This window comes from Xiphophorus hellerii, chromosome 7 (assembly GCF_003331165.1).
Source record: "Xiphophorus hellerii strain 12219 chromosome 7, Xiphophorus_hellerii-4.1, whole genome shotgun sequence".
Lineage (NCBI taxonomy): Eukaryota > Metazoa > Chordata > Actinopteri > Cyprinodontiformes > Poeciliidae > Xiphophorus > Xiphophorus hellerii.
In genome coordinates this window covers 4,606,534-4,621,389 of record NC_045678.1, presented here as the reverse complement: position 1 = coordinate 4,621,389, position 14,856 = coordinate 4,606,534, and the positions used below count along the sequence as shown (strand labels likewise).

General features: G+C 41.6%; 3 protein-coding genes across 3 annotated transcripts; 2 read left to right on the top strand and 1 right to left on the bottom strand.

Annotated features, from left to right (window-relative positions):
• Positions 1-491: 491 nt before the first annotated feature.
• LOC116722794 (trace amine-associated receptor 13c-like) lies at positions 492-1,667 on the bottom strand. The gene is made up of 2 exons (XM_032567091.1): positions 1,481-1,667; positions 492-1,290 (listed from the first exon to the last, which is right to left on the bottom strand). The coding sequence occupies exons 1-2, from the start codon at positions 1,651-1,653 to the stop codon at positions 492-494; spliced, it is 972 nt and encodes a 323-aa protein (XP_032422982.1). The 5' UTR covers positions 1,654-1,667.
• A 6,719-nt stretch (positions 1,668-8,386) lies between these two features.
• LOC116723585 (trace amine-associated receptor 3-like) lies at positions 8,387-9,785 on the top strand. Its single transcript, XM_032568613.1, has 2 exons — positions 8,387-8,564; positions 8,794-9,785. The coding sequence occupies exons 1-2, from the start codon at positions 8,392-8,394 to the stop codon at positions 9,605-9,607; spliced, it is 987 nt and encodes a 328-aa protein (XP_032424504.1). The 5' UTR covers positions 8,387-8,391; the 3' UTR covers positions 9,608-9,785.
• Positions 9,786-13,311: 3,526 nt separating this feature from the next.
• LOC116723408 (trace amine-associated receptor 13c-like) lies at positions 13,312-14,415 on the top strand. The gene is made up of 2 exons (XM_032568267.1): positions 13,312-13,484; positions 13,602-14,415. Exons 1-2 carry the CDS (start codon positions 13,312-13,314, stop codon positions 14,413-14,415), a joined length of 987 nt encoding a protein of 328 aa, XP_032424158.1.
• The last annotated feature ends 441 nt before the right edge of the window (positions 14,416-14,856 follow it).

Here is a 14,856-nt window from a genome sequence, read left to right as displayed (position 1 = left end):
TCATGTTTTATTTGTTGCATATTTCTGGTGTTGCTGTGTGAAGAATGCACAACATGTTTTGATGTAAAGAAATCTGAATTAGTTTGAACTAACGTGCTCCGAATATCCAAAGAAAAAAATCTGGTTTCTCAACATTTACATTTCATACTGAACTGTGACATCATTGCATAATTCATCAGTTATTGTCAATGCTGGACTTGCACCTTCTTCTATTATTTAAAAATCTTGAGAGTTATCAGGAAGGAACTTATGAACAATAATTGAGACTGAACTATTTGGTTATTATTTTTCTGATAATCAGGTGGTGCCCAAACTTGGTAATTTGATTTATTTTGTTGATCATTAATTATTAGTGAAGGCAATAAAAAAATCAAGCTGTCCATAACAGAAGTGGGAGAATGCTTTTTATTGGATTGGTGTTCAATAGACGTTATAAATAAATGCTCTCAGGACTTTAGAAATATGGAAGAAGATTTTATTTATTACTTTTTCTACAATATATTAGCCTTACTGGAGCCAGACTGGAATATCTTCAGTGTCACAATGTGTTTAATTGCTTTTCTAAACCAGGGATAAAACATGGCATAGATTAAAGGGTTAAGACAAGAGTTACTGCAGAACAGACACAGCATGGCAACAGATGTGTTAAACGATACATCACCTCCTAGAGCAGCACAGTAAAATGGACAGAAACATATTAGAAACACAACAACTAAAATACCAAGAGTCCTGGCTGCTTTCAACTCAGATCTCTGTACTTTTGATGAACGCTGCAGGGACACAGCTGTAACAGAGGAGCGGATGGCTCGGGCCTGAAAAACGGCCACTACAAACACTCTGGTGTAGAGAACTATGATGACTGTAACTGGAGTGATAAAAGCTACAATAAGATCTAAAACTGCGGGACCGAAGTCCATGAAAAACAAACACTCTCCATGACAAAAAGCCTTTTTTCCACTTATGCCATCCTTCACAAAAGTAATGCTGTATAAAGCTGAATAAATCCAGCACAGACTGATACACAGTTGTATTCTTGTCACAGTGATTCTCCTGTGATAATGCAGAGGGTAACATATAGCCACATAGCGATCAACAGATATCAGTACGACATTTATAACTGAGACACAGGCAATCATACTGACAATATGTATGTATATTACGCACATGACATCACCAAGAAGCCAGCAAGATGTTAGTCTGCTACTTTCACCTGGAAAAACAACAAGGCCCACCATGAAATCTGATATGGCCAGAGACAGAAGCAGGAAGTTGGTGGTTTTGTGAAGCTGCCTGGGAAGGAAATTAGAATAATAAACAAAAGCACTGAAAGATGTAAATGTGACCAAGCAAAACTCATATCAGTCTACAGTTTGTATGCGATGGTTAATTTGAATCAATAAAAACATGACAAACAGTTTAGACTGCTTTCCTGCTGGGAAAATCATCATCATTGCACATAGAAAAATATACTTTCTCTTGCCTGAAATGGGAGACTGAAATGATAACAAGTAGATTGAGAGTCACAGAAAACACACAGCTGAAAGAGAGCAGAGATTGTGGAAACACAGTGGTGAGCCATTGAACTGTTGGTTTTCTACAGGAGGTGTTGAGGAGTTGTGGAAAGCAAAGTTCTTCATCATGAACCTCCATCATCAGAGACCATGAAAGATCAGAGCCAAGACAGCTCTGTGATTGTAACTCCTCTTTATGTCACTTTATCTCTTTCTGGCAAACAGTTCACAACAACAGCTCCTCCCTACCTACCATCCATAGCAACTTCCACTTGGCAATGTCACGTCAACATTTTGTCTGTGGCTTGTCTCTTTTGATCTTCTGGTTGTTGTTTATTTTATCCTATTTAATTTGTTACATGCAGTGGTGACTGCATGTAACAAAGGTTAACAGGAAAACTGATCTCAGTGCCTCTTAGCCAGCTGGACATCATGTGTGCTGTATCGTTGTACTGGTTTGACGAACGCTTGTCTATTGAAGTGTGTGCAGTTATTATTTTGTTCCAGGCTTACAGCTAAGTGGGGCCTTGTTTAGTAAGATGCAAGGTTCATGGTCTCTCCTAGGTTTTCCCCTCCACACTCAAGATACTTCCTGCATTATTTTAAAATAAACCATTAACTATACCCTCCGGTTTTTACCTATTTATTCCCTGGTATTTTGTTACATCCCTCCATACTCCCAGACTGTCTTTGGGATGTAGCATTTGGGGGCTCGTCCGGGAGATCTTTTGCTGCGGTAAGCTTGTGAAGATTTTTTTGTTTGTTTGTTTTATCTTTTGTTGTTTATTTTGTTTTGTGGTGGGTTCAGTTGCCCCATTTTCCACAGCTTTGTTTCTTTTATTTTGTAAGGTAAGTGGGTTATTGGTGTGGTAGAGGGAGACTTACCAGATCCTACGGACCTTTGAGCGGATTGGTCTGTCTGATCTCCCTTCTTTTGTTCATTTTGCCTGTCCCAGCACTCTTTTTTATTTTTTTGAGGGGAAGTGGGGTTTCTAAGTAGATTGTCTTCTTAACAAGGCATTCTTTGACTTGGCTACTTTTGTGGCTAATCCTTCCATTAGTCCAGGGGTGTCAAACTCCAGTCCTCAAGGGCCACTGTCCTGCAGTTTTCAGATGTGCCACAGGTACAAAATACTGGAATGAAATGGTTTAATTACCTCCTCCTTGTGTAGATCAGTTCTCCAGAGCCTTGCTAATGACCTAATTATTCTATTCAGGTGTGGTGCAGCAGAGGCACATCTAAAAGTTGCAGGGCAGTGGCCCTCCAGGACTGGAGTTTGACACCTGTGCATTAGTCAGTTGGACAACTGTAGGATACAAGATCTGCGGGACATAGCTCGTCATTTCAGTATACCATTGTCTAATGCTATGGTTAAGAAAGCACTTTATGCCACCATACTTAAAAGTTTGATAAGCAGTGGCATCTTAAGTGTTCCAGAATCAATGGAGGATTCTCTCTTGAAAGTTGAGGATTCTGATGGAGATTACACAGTGGTTTCCACAGGAAAGGAGGTGTCGAGGTCACCATCCAATAATGTGACTCCTAAAGTTAGTAGGTTGGAAGAAAAAGCTATTATATTACCACAATATGATCTCTTTTCAGCAAAATCATCTGCTTGGTCAAGAATGGAGGCTCGGCTGAGGGTTCGTCTTGCCTGCCTTCAGCTGGCAAAAGGTTCCTGATTTTTGTGCATCTGAGGTTGAAAGCTATTTTGGCGCTTTTGAAAGGATTGCCTTGACATTAAACTGGCCACGAGAGACGTAGGCATTACTTGAGCAGTGTAAGGTAACAGGTAAGGCTCATGAACCCTGTGCTTCGCTTTCCATGGAGTAAGGCTTCTCTTACAAGACTCTTAAAGCTGCAGTTTTGCGGGCATATGGGTTTGTGCCAGAGGCTTATAGGGAGCGTTTTCATGTATTTAGAAAGACCATGAGTAAAACTTGTGTTGACTATGCACATGAAAAAGGGTTGTTTTTTGATCGATGGTGTGCAGCGTGTAAAATTAAAGATCAAGCTTCCCTTCGAGAACTAATCGTGCTTGAAGAGTTTAAAAACCGTATACATGAAAAGGTTGCAATTTACCTTAATGAGCAAAAAATGTGCACCTTACAGCAAACTGCTGTTCTGGCCAGTGAGTTCTCTTTGACACGCAAGTTGACTTTTAGTAAGTGTGATCCTTCTGCACATCATCGGTTCCCTCAGAAGGCTGACAGTGCACCAACTTCTTGCTCTCCTCCATCTTCATCCATCTCAAAATCAGAGAGAAAGTGCTTCTTCTGTTTTAAGCCTGGACACCTGATTGCTGATTAAATTGTATTTATCCAAACAACAGGGGCTTTCAGCAAACCAGCCAAAAGGAGTGGGGCTATTTCAATCAACTTGTGCGGTCGCTTATTTCATGTTATTCCCTGAGGGAGGAACATGTGAAAACTGACCATCCAGATGAATGCTTTAAACCTTTCATATTTGATGGTCTAGTATCTCTTACAGATCGACTTGAAGACCAGCAACCAATGACACTGCTGAGAGACACCAGTAGTTCACAATCCTCAATTCTGGCCAGTGTGTTGCCTTGTGACAAAAGGTCTACTTTTGATTCAAGTAACATTGTGAAAGGGTTTGGGATGTGCCGTTTGCCTGCGCCGCTTCATCTTGTCATCATGCCAGAGAGATGGCCTAGGCACCGGAGCAGGAGAGAACTGAGTCTGTTATCCCTGCGTTAGCCTCCTTCTCTGTTTGTTTCGTACAGCACATGTGATTCAATACAACCTTGAGATCCGTGCTGATGTTCCTTAGAGAAATGGGTACTGATGAGGAAAAGTAATTACTTGCTGGGTAAGGAATTGATGACTCTGAGCTGTCAAATTATAAAAGGGCTCTGGCGATGTTGTGGCAGATGAATGGTCTTGTGTATGGTTGATTCTGCTTCGGTAGGGGAGGTGGCATTGTTCCAAACAGTGGTTTGGATTTTATGGGAGGAGGGAGTGCTCGCTGCACTCCAAAAGGTTTCAACCTTCTCAGCAATTTATTATTATTAATATTTGGTTATTATTTTCCTGATAATCAGGTGGTGCACCAAGTTGGTAACTTTGATGTAAATTACTATCTTTATTAATAATTGCCCTGAGCAATTGTTATAGTTATTCATAACCAAAACTCCACTGCAATCTAAACATGAAACTCTGTTTGCACCAAACACTGCACATTCCCAAAAACACACCATTAGCATTGTAATGTATGGCGGTGGCAGCATCATGCTGTGGTGATGCTTCACTATTTATTCAGTCACTTATTTCATGTTAAGTATTTTTATTTTTTGTAAAACTTGGCTTTCACTTTTACTTGAAAGAGACATTTTGGAAAAACAAAGTTTAAAGCCTGATTTTGTTGACCATTATTATTATTATTATTTGTAAAAGCAATAAAAAGGGTAAACCATCCGAGTGGGTGAATGCTTTTTATTGGATTGGTTTTCAACACACAATGTAAATGAATGCTTTGAGGACTTTTATCATATGGAACAAGATTTTATTTACTTACACATTTTAATATTTGTCTACAGTATATTGGCCTTACTGGAGCCAGGCTGGAATATCTTCAGTGTCACAATGTGTTTAATCGCTTTTCTAAACCAGGGATAAAATATGGCGTAGATTAAAGGGTTAAGGGAAGAATTAATGCAGAAAAGACACAGCACAGCAGCAGACGTGTTAAACGATACATCACCTCCTAGAGCAGCACAGTAAAATGGACAGAAACATATTAGAAACACAACAACTAAAATACCAAGAGTCCTGGCTGCTTTCAGCTCAGATTTTCCTACTGCTGCTGAACGCTGCAGGGACACAGCTGTAACAGAGGAGCGGATGGCTCGGGCCTGAAAAACGGCCACTGCAAGCACTCTGGTGTAGAGAACTATGATGACCGTAACTGAAACCGTAAAGGTTAAAATGAGATCTAAAACTGCAGCACCAAAATCGATGAAAAACAAACACTCTCCATGACAGGAAGCCTGTTTTGCACTTATGCCATCCTTCACAAACGTAATGCTGTATAAAGCTGAATAAATCCAGCACAGACTGATACACAGTCGTATTCTTGTCACAGTGATTCTCCTGTGATAATGCAGAGGGTAACATATAGCCACATAGCGGTCAACAGATATCAGTACAATATTTATAACTGAGGCACAGACTATCAGACTGACAATATGCATGTACAGTAAACACATGACATCACCAAGAAGCCAGCAAGATGTTCGTCTGCTACTTTCACCTGGAAAAACAACAAGGCCCACCATGAAATCTGATATGGACAGAGACAGAAGCAGGAAGTTGGTGGTTTTGTGAAGCTGCCTGGGGAGGAAAACAGAATAATAAACAAAAGCACTGAAAGATGTAAATGTGACCAAGCAAAACTTGTATCAATCTATAGATTGGATGGAATATTTAATTTTAATAAATAAAATCATGACAGTTTATGCGTCTTTGCAGTCAGGAAAATCATCATCATCACACACAGGAAATAATGGCTTCCTTGCCTGAAATGGGAGACTGAAATGATAACAAGTAGATTGAGAGTCACAGAAAACACACAGCTGAAAGAGAGCAGAGACTGCAGAAACACAGCGGTGAGCCATTGAACTGTTGGTTTTCTACAGGAGGTGTTGAGGAGTTGTGGAAAGCAAAGTTCTTCATCATGAACCTCCATCATCAGAGACCATGAAAGATCAGAGTCGAGACAGCTCTGTGATTGTAACTCCTCTTTATGTCACTTTATCTCTTTCTGGCAAACAGTTCACAACAACAGCTCCTCCCTACCTACCTCCTCCATAGCAACGTCCACTTGGCAATGTCACGTCAACAGTGTGTCTGTTGCTTCTCACTGGATCTTAAGTTCTACTGAACAATTTCGGCTCTTGTTAGAATGTTTCAATTTGCTAAGACTAGAAAACTGAAACCTTAAAGGAGATTTTAAAATCTTAATGAATACCAATATTTCTATCCAACTATGACATTATTACATATTTACATTTTCATGCAATATTTTCTTCATGACATTGAACTCATTGGCCAATGAAAACAATACATATTGTAACATATTTGACACTGCGGCCCCTACATGCCTAGCCCACACTCCCAACACCACTGATGCTGTCCACCCACTCTCCCCTCTTCCTTCTCAGAGTCCTTCATCACCATGTGATTCTCATATTCACACCTCCTTCCATCCTGTCCTACTCAGTGACCCTCCAGTACCCGTCAGCAGGTCACCTCAAATCACCACGGCAGATGTTAGAAGACAGCTGGTGAGGCTCCAGCCTGGAAAAACTGCAGGCCCTGATGGTGTGAGCCTGAGGATGCTCAAAGCCTCTGTCAACCAGATCTGTCCTCTCATCCTTCCTCTTCACCCTCTATACAGTTGAAGTCAGCTATTGCACTGAGTCCTGTCATCTGCAGAAGTAACTAGCAAAACTCTGCATCCCTTTCTCAGATTCTTTGCGTGATTGTGTCAATTTTCCGAACATAGATATTCCTGACTTAATGCATAGCAATGGCACCTGAGTCGTGCACGGCAAGTCACGTGACTTAAAATCCAGCATCTCGATGCTTGGCCCCCTCTCCCATATTCCACCAAATTTGTATTGAAACCCTGTTAGTGGTGGTGATGTTCTTAACAGGAAGAGAGGCCCCTAATTCATATTGTGCCTAAAACCCTGCACCACCAGAGGCCAGTCCTCCTTGATGAGCTAGAGCTGCTGCAGTGCTCATCTCTGATGGATGTAGGTGATGTTGCAGGAATAAGACTCTACATGCTTTGGACCAGGGGTCTCAAACTCCAGTCCTTGAGGGCCGCTGTCCTGCAACTTTTAGATGTGCCTCTGCTGCACCACACCTGAATAGAATAATTAGGTCATTAAGGCTCTGGAGAACTGATCTGGACAAGGAGGAGGTGATTAAGTCATTTCATTCCAGTGTTTTGTACCTGTGGTACATCTAAAAACTACAGGACAGCGGCCCTCAAGGACTGGAGTTTGAGACCCCTGCTTTAGACTTTGGTTGGACAGCAAAGCTTTATTACAATACTGCAGCCTAAGTCAGCATGACCAAATTGCGAGGAAATCTTGGGCCAATCATAGTGAAGTGCCCCTGATTGTTGAACAGCACCCCCTTTTCTAGGGTCCTGGCCAACACACACTGTCTTCAAAGTTTACATTATATCTTCCTGATATCAGCATGTTTAGGTCACGGTGGCTGTTTGTCTGCTAATGCATTGGGAGTCCATATATGAATCTTGTTTTTTGAACTCAATGTCCCTTTGAGTCCTCATGATCAGACACTACAATACCATTATAGACAAGGGTTTTCCAGCTCTCAACTGTTGAGTTTTTAATAATTGACACATTTGGTTTTGTAGGCAGAACAGAAACGTGCCCAGAAGAAAATCCTGAATGATCATGATCAACTATCACTTTATTGTTTGGTGAATTCAGAATGATACGGTGAAAGTATGAGCAACTCAAGGGACTGAGGCTGAACAGCTGTGTAGCCATAAGAAAACCACTAATCAGTGAGACTAACCCGAGAAAAGACTTTAGTTTGCAAGCAAGCATGAAGATTGGATTATGGAGCTATGGAGCTATGTAACAACGTCATGTAGTCTGATGAGTCCATAGTGACCCTGTTTCAGAGTGATGGGTGCATCACGGTAAGGAGAAAGGCAAACAAAGAGGTGCATGCAACATGTCTAGTCTCTACTGTACCATCTGTCCAATAGAAGAAGGAAGGTTGCAAGAGGGAGGAGTGAGGAGGTAGGAGGCATAAAATCAAGAATTGTTTGGAAAAAAGCCACAGCTTGAGCTCTCCTCTGACTTCAAAGATGGACATGCAGGTTGGAGGTGACCTCTGCTTCCCACATCTCTTCAACGCCTCCTGCAAGAAACCTATATCTTCTTGGACTGAAACTGTGCTCCTTCGCACTATACTGTCCTTCATCTCTCTGCTCACTGTAGCGCTCAACCTGCTCGTCATCATCTCAGTCTCTCACTTCAGGCACAGATAGATTCCTTGTATCACATTTTCTGCTTTGGTTTCATTCTTTTGACAACTGTGGATTAGGACAGAAAATGGAAATTGGCTGTAATGACCAGAACTGGAGATGATAGTATTTCTTATCTCATTTCTAAACCTGAAGATGTTTCATTTTAACAATTAACAAAAAAAAAAAAACAATTAAAATGTGCAGGGTGTGTTGTAACGAAGTGTTTCTGTCTCCTTGCAGGAAGCTCCACACACCCACTAACATCCTCCTCCTCTCTCTGGCTGTGTCAGATTTCCTCGTGGGGCTTCTGTTGATGCCGGGTGAAATCATGCGACACACAGCCTGTTGGTTTTTTGGCGACCTCATGTGTTCCTTGTATAACTACGTATCGTACATCGTCACCTCTGCTTCGGTTGGCGACATGGTGCTCATATCAGCGGACCGCTACGTGGCGATCTGTGACCCTCTCCATTACTCCACCACAGTCACAGAGAGAAAAGTTAAAGTCTCCGTGTGTCTCTGCTGGCTCAGCTCTGTTCTGTACAGCAGTGTCATTGTGAAGTCCGACTTAACTCAGCCGGGGCAACATAACTCCTGCTATGGGGAGTGTGTCCTTGTGGTTGACTACATTTTGGGAACGTTTGATCTTCTTATTACATTTATTGCTCCAGTCTCAGTCATCATTGTGCTGTACATGAAAGTGTTTGTGGTGGCCGTCTCTCAGGCCCGTGCCATGCGCTCTCAGGTCACCGCTGTTTCCCTCCAGCTTTCGGTTAGTCTGACGAGGAAATCTGAGCTAAAAGCAGCCTGGACCCTGGGGGTTCTAATGGTGGTGTTCCTCATATGTTTCTGTCCATATTACTGTGTCACCCTTGCAGGTGATGACTTGCTCACCGATTCGTCTGCATCCTATGTCATATTTCTGTTTTATTTCAACTCCAGTCTGAACCCAGTGATTTATGCGTTGTTTTATCCTTGGTTCAGGAGAGCTACCAAACTCATCATCACTTTTCAGATACTGCGGCCCGGCTCCTGTGAGGCCAACATACAATAAACTATGACAATAGTTTCATAACTAACACAAACTTGAAAGGAATAATTGACAACTAGACGTCGTTAGGAGTGTTTCCACATCTGTAATTGGCAGACGGCAGCTTGTTACATTTGTTTTGCTGTTGCATTTCCACCTTGAGATTTGGATGCTTTTTTAACGACATTCTGGCCTTTGGAATCACCAAACAAAAATGATTAAAATTAAAGGTGTTTGACAAATGTTTTGTCTCATGTTTTCTGATCTGCTAGGTCTGAAATACAAGCAGGCCAGGGCAGTATATGTCTTGCTCCTTAGGAATCTCTTTGTAATCACAGCAGTGAGTGCATCGGTGAGCATAAATATATGTGTCCCTTGATAATGTACAGTTTTAAAGGTAACAGCTGTTGCTCTAATATCCAAGTGAATGGTTATGCATTAATTCAGCTGTCACAGAGGTGGAAAGTACATATAGCTGCATTGATACACATAGCCTTAATTTCACATTTTTTGCTCCATGATTCATCATATTTGACATCCTGAGTGGATGATAAGACATAGCACCACTGTGTGATGGCCCATTAAAGATAAATGTGTGGTAGCAAAAACGAGGTACTTTAGACAAGGTAAAAAGACTAGATAATTTGAAGTGAGGTTCTGTGAACTTCTTAGTAATAGTTCCCCTACCTCTGTTAGAACTATGCCATGTTACAGTGACTTTATAAAAGACATAAAGAAATCCCTGGAGCAGTGGACGGCTAACAGCTAATCAGACAAACTCCCCATTTTAGCTGACTCTTGAAGTTTAAAACAACTAAAATTGTGAAGGTTCTTATCTGTGGCATGCATGTCATATCGCTACACTGTCACCTTTTTAAATTAATGACCTGGGTCATTTTTTGCCAAAAGATGAGTTAGGCAAAACAAACAAACAAAACAAAAAAAGACATGGACCATTATTTCAGGAAGATGACAAGATGTTAGTCATCTACACTTTCACAAAAGACTCCTAAGTGTGTCACAGTTTGAACAGTGTTGCTATGAAAATAAATGACATCGCCTGAAGCTGCCACATTGTCAGTCCAGCAGATCAATCCTTTCAGCTGATTGCCAGCTTGTAGAATTGTTTGGTATAGTTTCCAAACAACTGTACCTGATACTGAGTGCAGTATCAGGAACACACTGCACTCAGTAGTGCACTCAGTCTTATTACATGGATGTTAGCTTGTTGTGAAAAGTTAAAGGTTTACTCCCCTTTACGGAGAAGACTGACAGCAAGGATTGAAACAGCCAACAGAATGACAACAATAGAAACATTGTTTGATGGCAAAAACCTGACGAGCTTAAGAAATGTAATTTCTGCTAACAAAGCACAGCTCACAGATATGAACATTTTCAGTTTAAGTGGTTTTATATGGCTAAAATCAACTGACAACCTCAAAAGCTTCTTCTACAGGTTTGAAAAACAGCTAATTACACCATTTACCTCCTGACCGCACTAAAGATTAGTGAGGAAGATGTTGATAGATTCAGAAGATCATGAAAGCCCCAGGATCTGATGCTATCTTATCATTCTTCCTGGAAGCCTGCACTCTACAACAGGCCACCATCTTCACCCAGATCTTTAACATGTCTCTGGACCTATGTGAGGTCACCTCCTACTTCAAGCCTTTCACCATCATCAAGGTCCCCACGAAACACCCCATAGCAAGATTAAATTAATTTAGACATTTCACAATGATGCCTGTGGTCATAAAATCCTTTGAGCGACTAGTGTTGAGGCAAGACAGCTCACTTCCCCTGTCCGACCTCCTGAAGTTTGTTTATTGGCTGAACATGTGAGCAGGTGATTCAGTAAACTTGGGGCTATAAATCGTGTACTCGACCAGGCAAGGTAGTACACCAGGATCCTGTTTCTGGACATCAGCCCAGTCTTCAACACCACCACCCTTTGACATTTTTTCATTCTCCACCAGGAGCTCACCAGCTCACAGCACCGGCTCCGACCCGTCAGTGGATCACCAGCGGGGGAGCATCTTCTTTTTCTGCACAAGAATCATCAACACGGGCGCTCCCCGCAGATGTGTTCTCTCCCCACTACTCTTCTTTCTGTACACAAATGACCAAACCTCAGCAGATCAGTCAGTGAAACTCATGAAGATTGTACTGTACATGACTCCATTGCCATTGGTTTGATCCACCAGGATAGTGATGAGTCTGCTCACAGACTGGAAATGCTGGTCCACTGGTACGGTAAGAACCGCCTGGAGCTTAACCTGTCAAGACCGGGGATGACAGTGGACTTGCACAGAACTCTCATCATCCTCAACAACAGTGTTTAAAGTGAATCGCTTCCAGTTCTTAGGAGCCACCATTTCTCAGGTGATTCTCACACACAGACTCTGTTCGGAGGAAGACCCAGTAAAGACTGGGTACAACCAGAGGCAACTCAAGAAGTACAACCTGCCGAAGGAGCTGCTGGTGATCTTCTACACTGACATTATTCTATTAGCCTGTCCAGTGCACCACCATCACTGCGTCTTTCAGTTATTTCACAAAGCAGGAAAGGCCTAAACTGCAACAAATAATTAGGTCTGCAGAGAGGATGACTTGCGGTGACCTTCTCTCTATCCCGGACTTGTACAGGTCTAGGGTCAGAATAAGGCCAGCCAGTATCACTGCAGACATCACACATCCATGATCTCTAGACTATATTCAACATCAATTTCTTCTGCAACGATTGTGCCTCCTTTGAGGTGAAAGTAAATGCTTTTTTTTTAAATTGGAGTCAATACAGCTTCTGGGCTGTTCTGTGCAATTACAGCTATAAAATAGCCAAGTTTCTGGTGTCCACGTATAATGCCAGACAAGGTGTACACATTTAGTTGTTGCTGCTAGTGAGAAAAGAATCCTAAAAGGATAGACACAGACAGACTGAAGTGACAGGCCTTAACATTAGTGTTTGTCGTTGCACTGTTGTGGTTGCAATGGGTGTAGTACGTTGCATCTAATAGTCTAATGCATCTAATGCAAATATTAAAAAACTACTCACTAATGCTGACAACGCAAAATACAGAAAGAGAGAGAGGATTGTTGGTTTGCGATCCAAAATCAGACAAGTCCAGTCATTATAGAGCTCTAAAACTTTTCTTTATATCAGTTCCTTGCACATTACACTACCATTTTCACACTGACAAACATTCCAAACAAGAGGGAGCCACCACTCTGATTCAAACCACCTGGCTTTTAAAGCATGGCCAGGACTAATTAAGGGGCGGAGACAACAATTACATTTCCAGGTAAACAAAAGAACAAACATTTGTGCTAAATAATATTCCTAAACAAATATTCACAGAATTACAACTAACAATTTAACAAAAACAAAAATAAGCTGGTACCAAACAAAAAATAAAACAAACATCTCTCCTCCTTCTCAAACAATGGACCTTCCCAGTAAGGTAAATTGGAAACACCAGGTCCTAGGCATCACTGCTCATGGGCGCGCCTCCATGGCAGCACATGACCTCAAAGGAAAGAGAGGATGATCAAAACAAAATATTAAATAAAGCAACAATACAGGAAGCACAAAAAAACAACAACACCTGTTGTTGAGGGGGGGTAAATCCCTCACAAGGATGAAGGGAACAAAGGAGGAGTTACATGCTGACATTCATCAGGTACTGTATATAATCAAACTTTGCAGCTGATTGATTTGCACACATCTAAAGATGGAGGTAGAAACTGGAGAAGAACTCTGCTTTCCAAAGTTAACCAACACTTCCTGCAGGAAGCCTGGATCGACCTGGACTGAAGCCGTGCTCCCTCAGATCATGCTGTCTTCGATTTCTTTGCTGACAGCATCTCTCAACCTGCTCGTCATCATCTCGGTCGCCCATTTCAAGTAGCGATTTAATCTTTTTTTTTTTATTGTTTGAATTATTTTTGCGGTTTGTACAAAGCTGTGCTATTGTAAAGCCAGCAAATATTGATTTGATATTGCTTTTCTGTCTCTCTCCAGGCAGCTTCACACACCCACTAACACCATCCTCCTCTCACTGGCTGTCTCAGACTTCCTCCTGGGTCTCCTGTTGATGCCTGCAGAAATCATCCGGAACACAGGCTGCTGGTTTCTTGGCGATCTCACTTGTTCTCTGTATAACTCTCTGTCCTTTGTCATCACCTCTGCTTCAGTCGGAGACATGGTTCTCATATCGGTTGACCGCTATGTGGCCATCTGTGACCCTCTGCGTTATCCCGCCAGAGTCACAGACAGAAGAGTCAAAGCTGTTGTCTGTCTGTGTTGGCTTTGTTCTGTTATCTATGGCTGTCTTGTGGTATTAGATGACTTAGTAAAGCCCAGTAGGCACAAATCATGCGTGGGAGACTGTCTAATTTCTGTTGACTTTATCGCAGGAACCGTTGACCTCATTGTGAGCTTCGTCGTTCCAGTTGCAGTCATCATAGTGCTGTACATGCGAGTGTTTGTGGCGGCCGTGTCTCAGGCCCGCGTCATGCGTGCTCACGTCACGGCCGTCACTCTGCAGCTTTCAGTGAATATGACAAAGAAGTCTGAGCTGAAAGCAGCCAGGACTCTTGGTGTTCTCGTGGTGGTTTTTCTAATATGTTACTGTCCGTATTACTGTCTCTCCCTCGCAGGAGAGGATCTGCTCAGTGACAGCTACGCGCCATATTTGCTCTTCCTGTTTTATTTCAACTCCACTCTAAACCCTGTGATCTATGCACTGTTCTATCCCTGGTTTAGAAAAGCAGTAAAGTTTATTGTCACTTTCCAAATTTTGCTTCCTGGTTCTTGTGACTCTAATGTATTGTAAAATAGATAGAAATGACCATAATAATAATAATAATATTGTGCAAAAAAAACCCTTAGAAAGTGTGGCATATCCTGAATAAAAAGAGTTGGAATCCATTTTATCATGTATTTACAACTAGCAGCCATTGATTTCCAATGAAGTTGTTTTACTTGTTTTTGATGTTTTTGGCACCAGTAGTTTGTTTTGTTTTTTTCAGAAGTATGAAGCAATAAGACAACACTCCTTTACATTTCTCAATATCCTTTGAGAAATGTCTAATGCAGGGGTGTCCAAACTTTTTGCAAAGCGGGCCAGATTTGATAAAGTGAAGATGCCCGGGGGCCAATAGTTTGTTCGGACATTTTTTAACTACAAAAGTTTCATGCAAATACACACTGTTATAAAACAATTTTCATTGTCACAATTATCTCAATTTTTCAAATGACAAAATAACAAAATAAT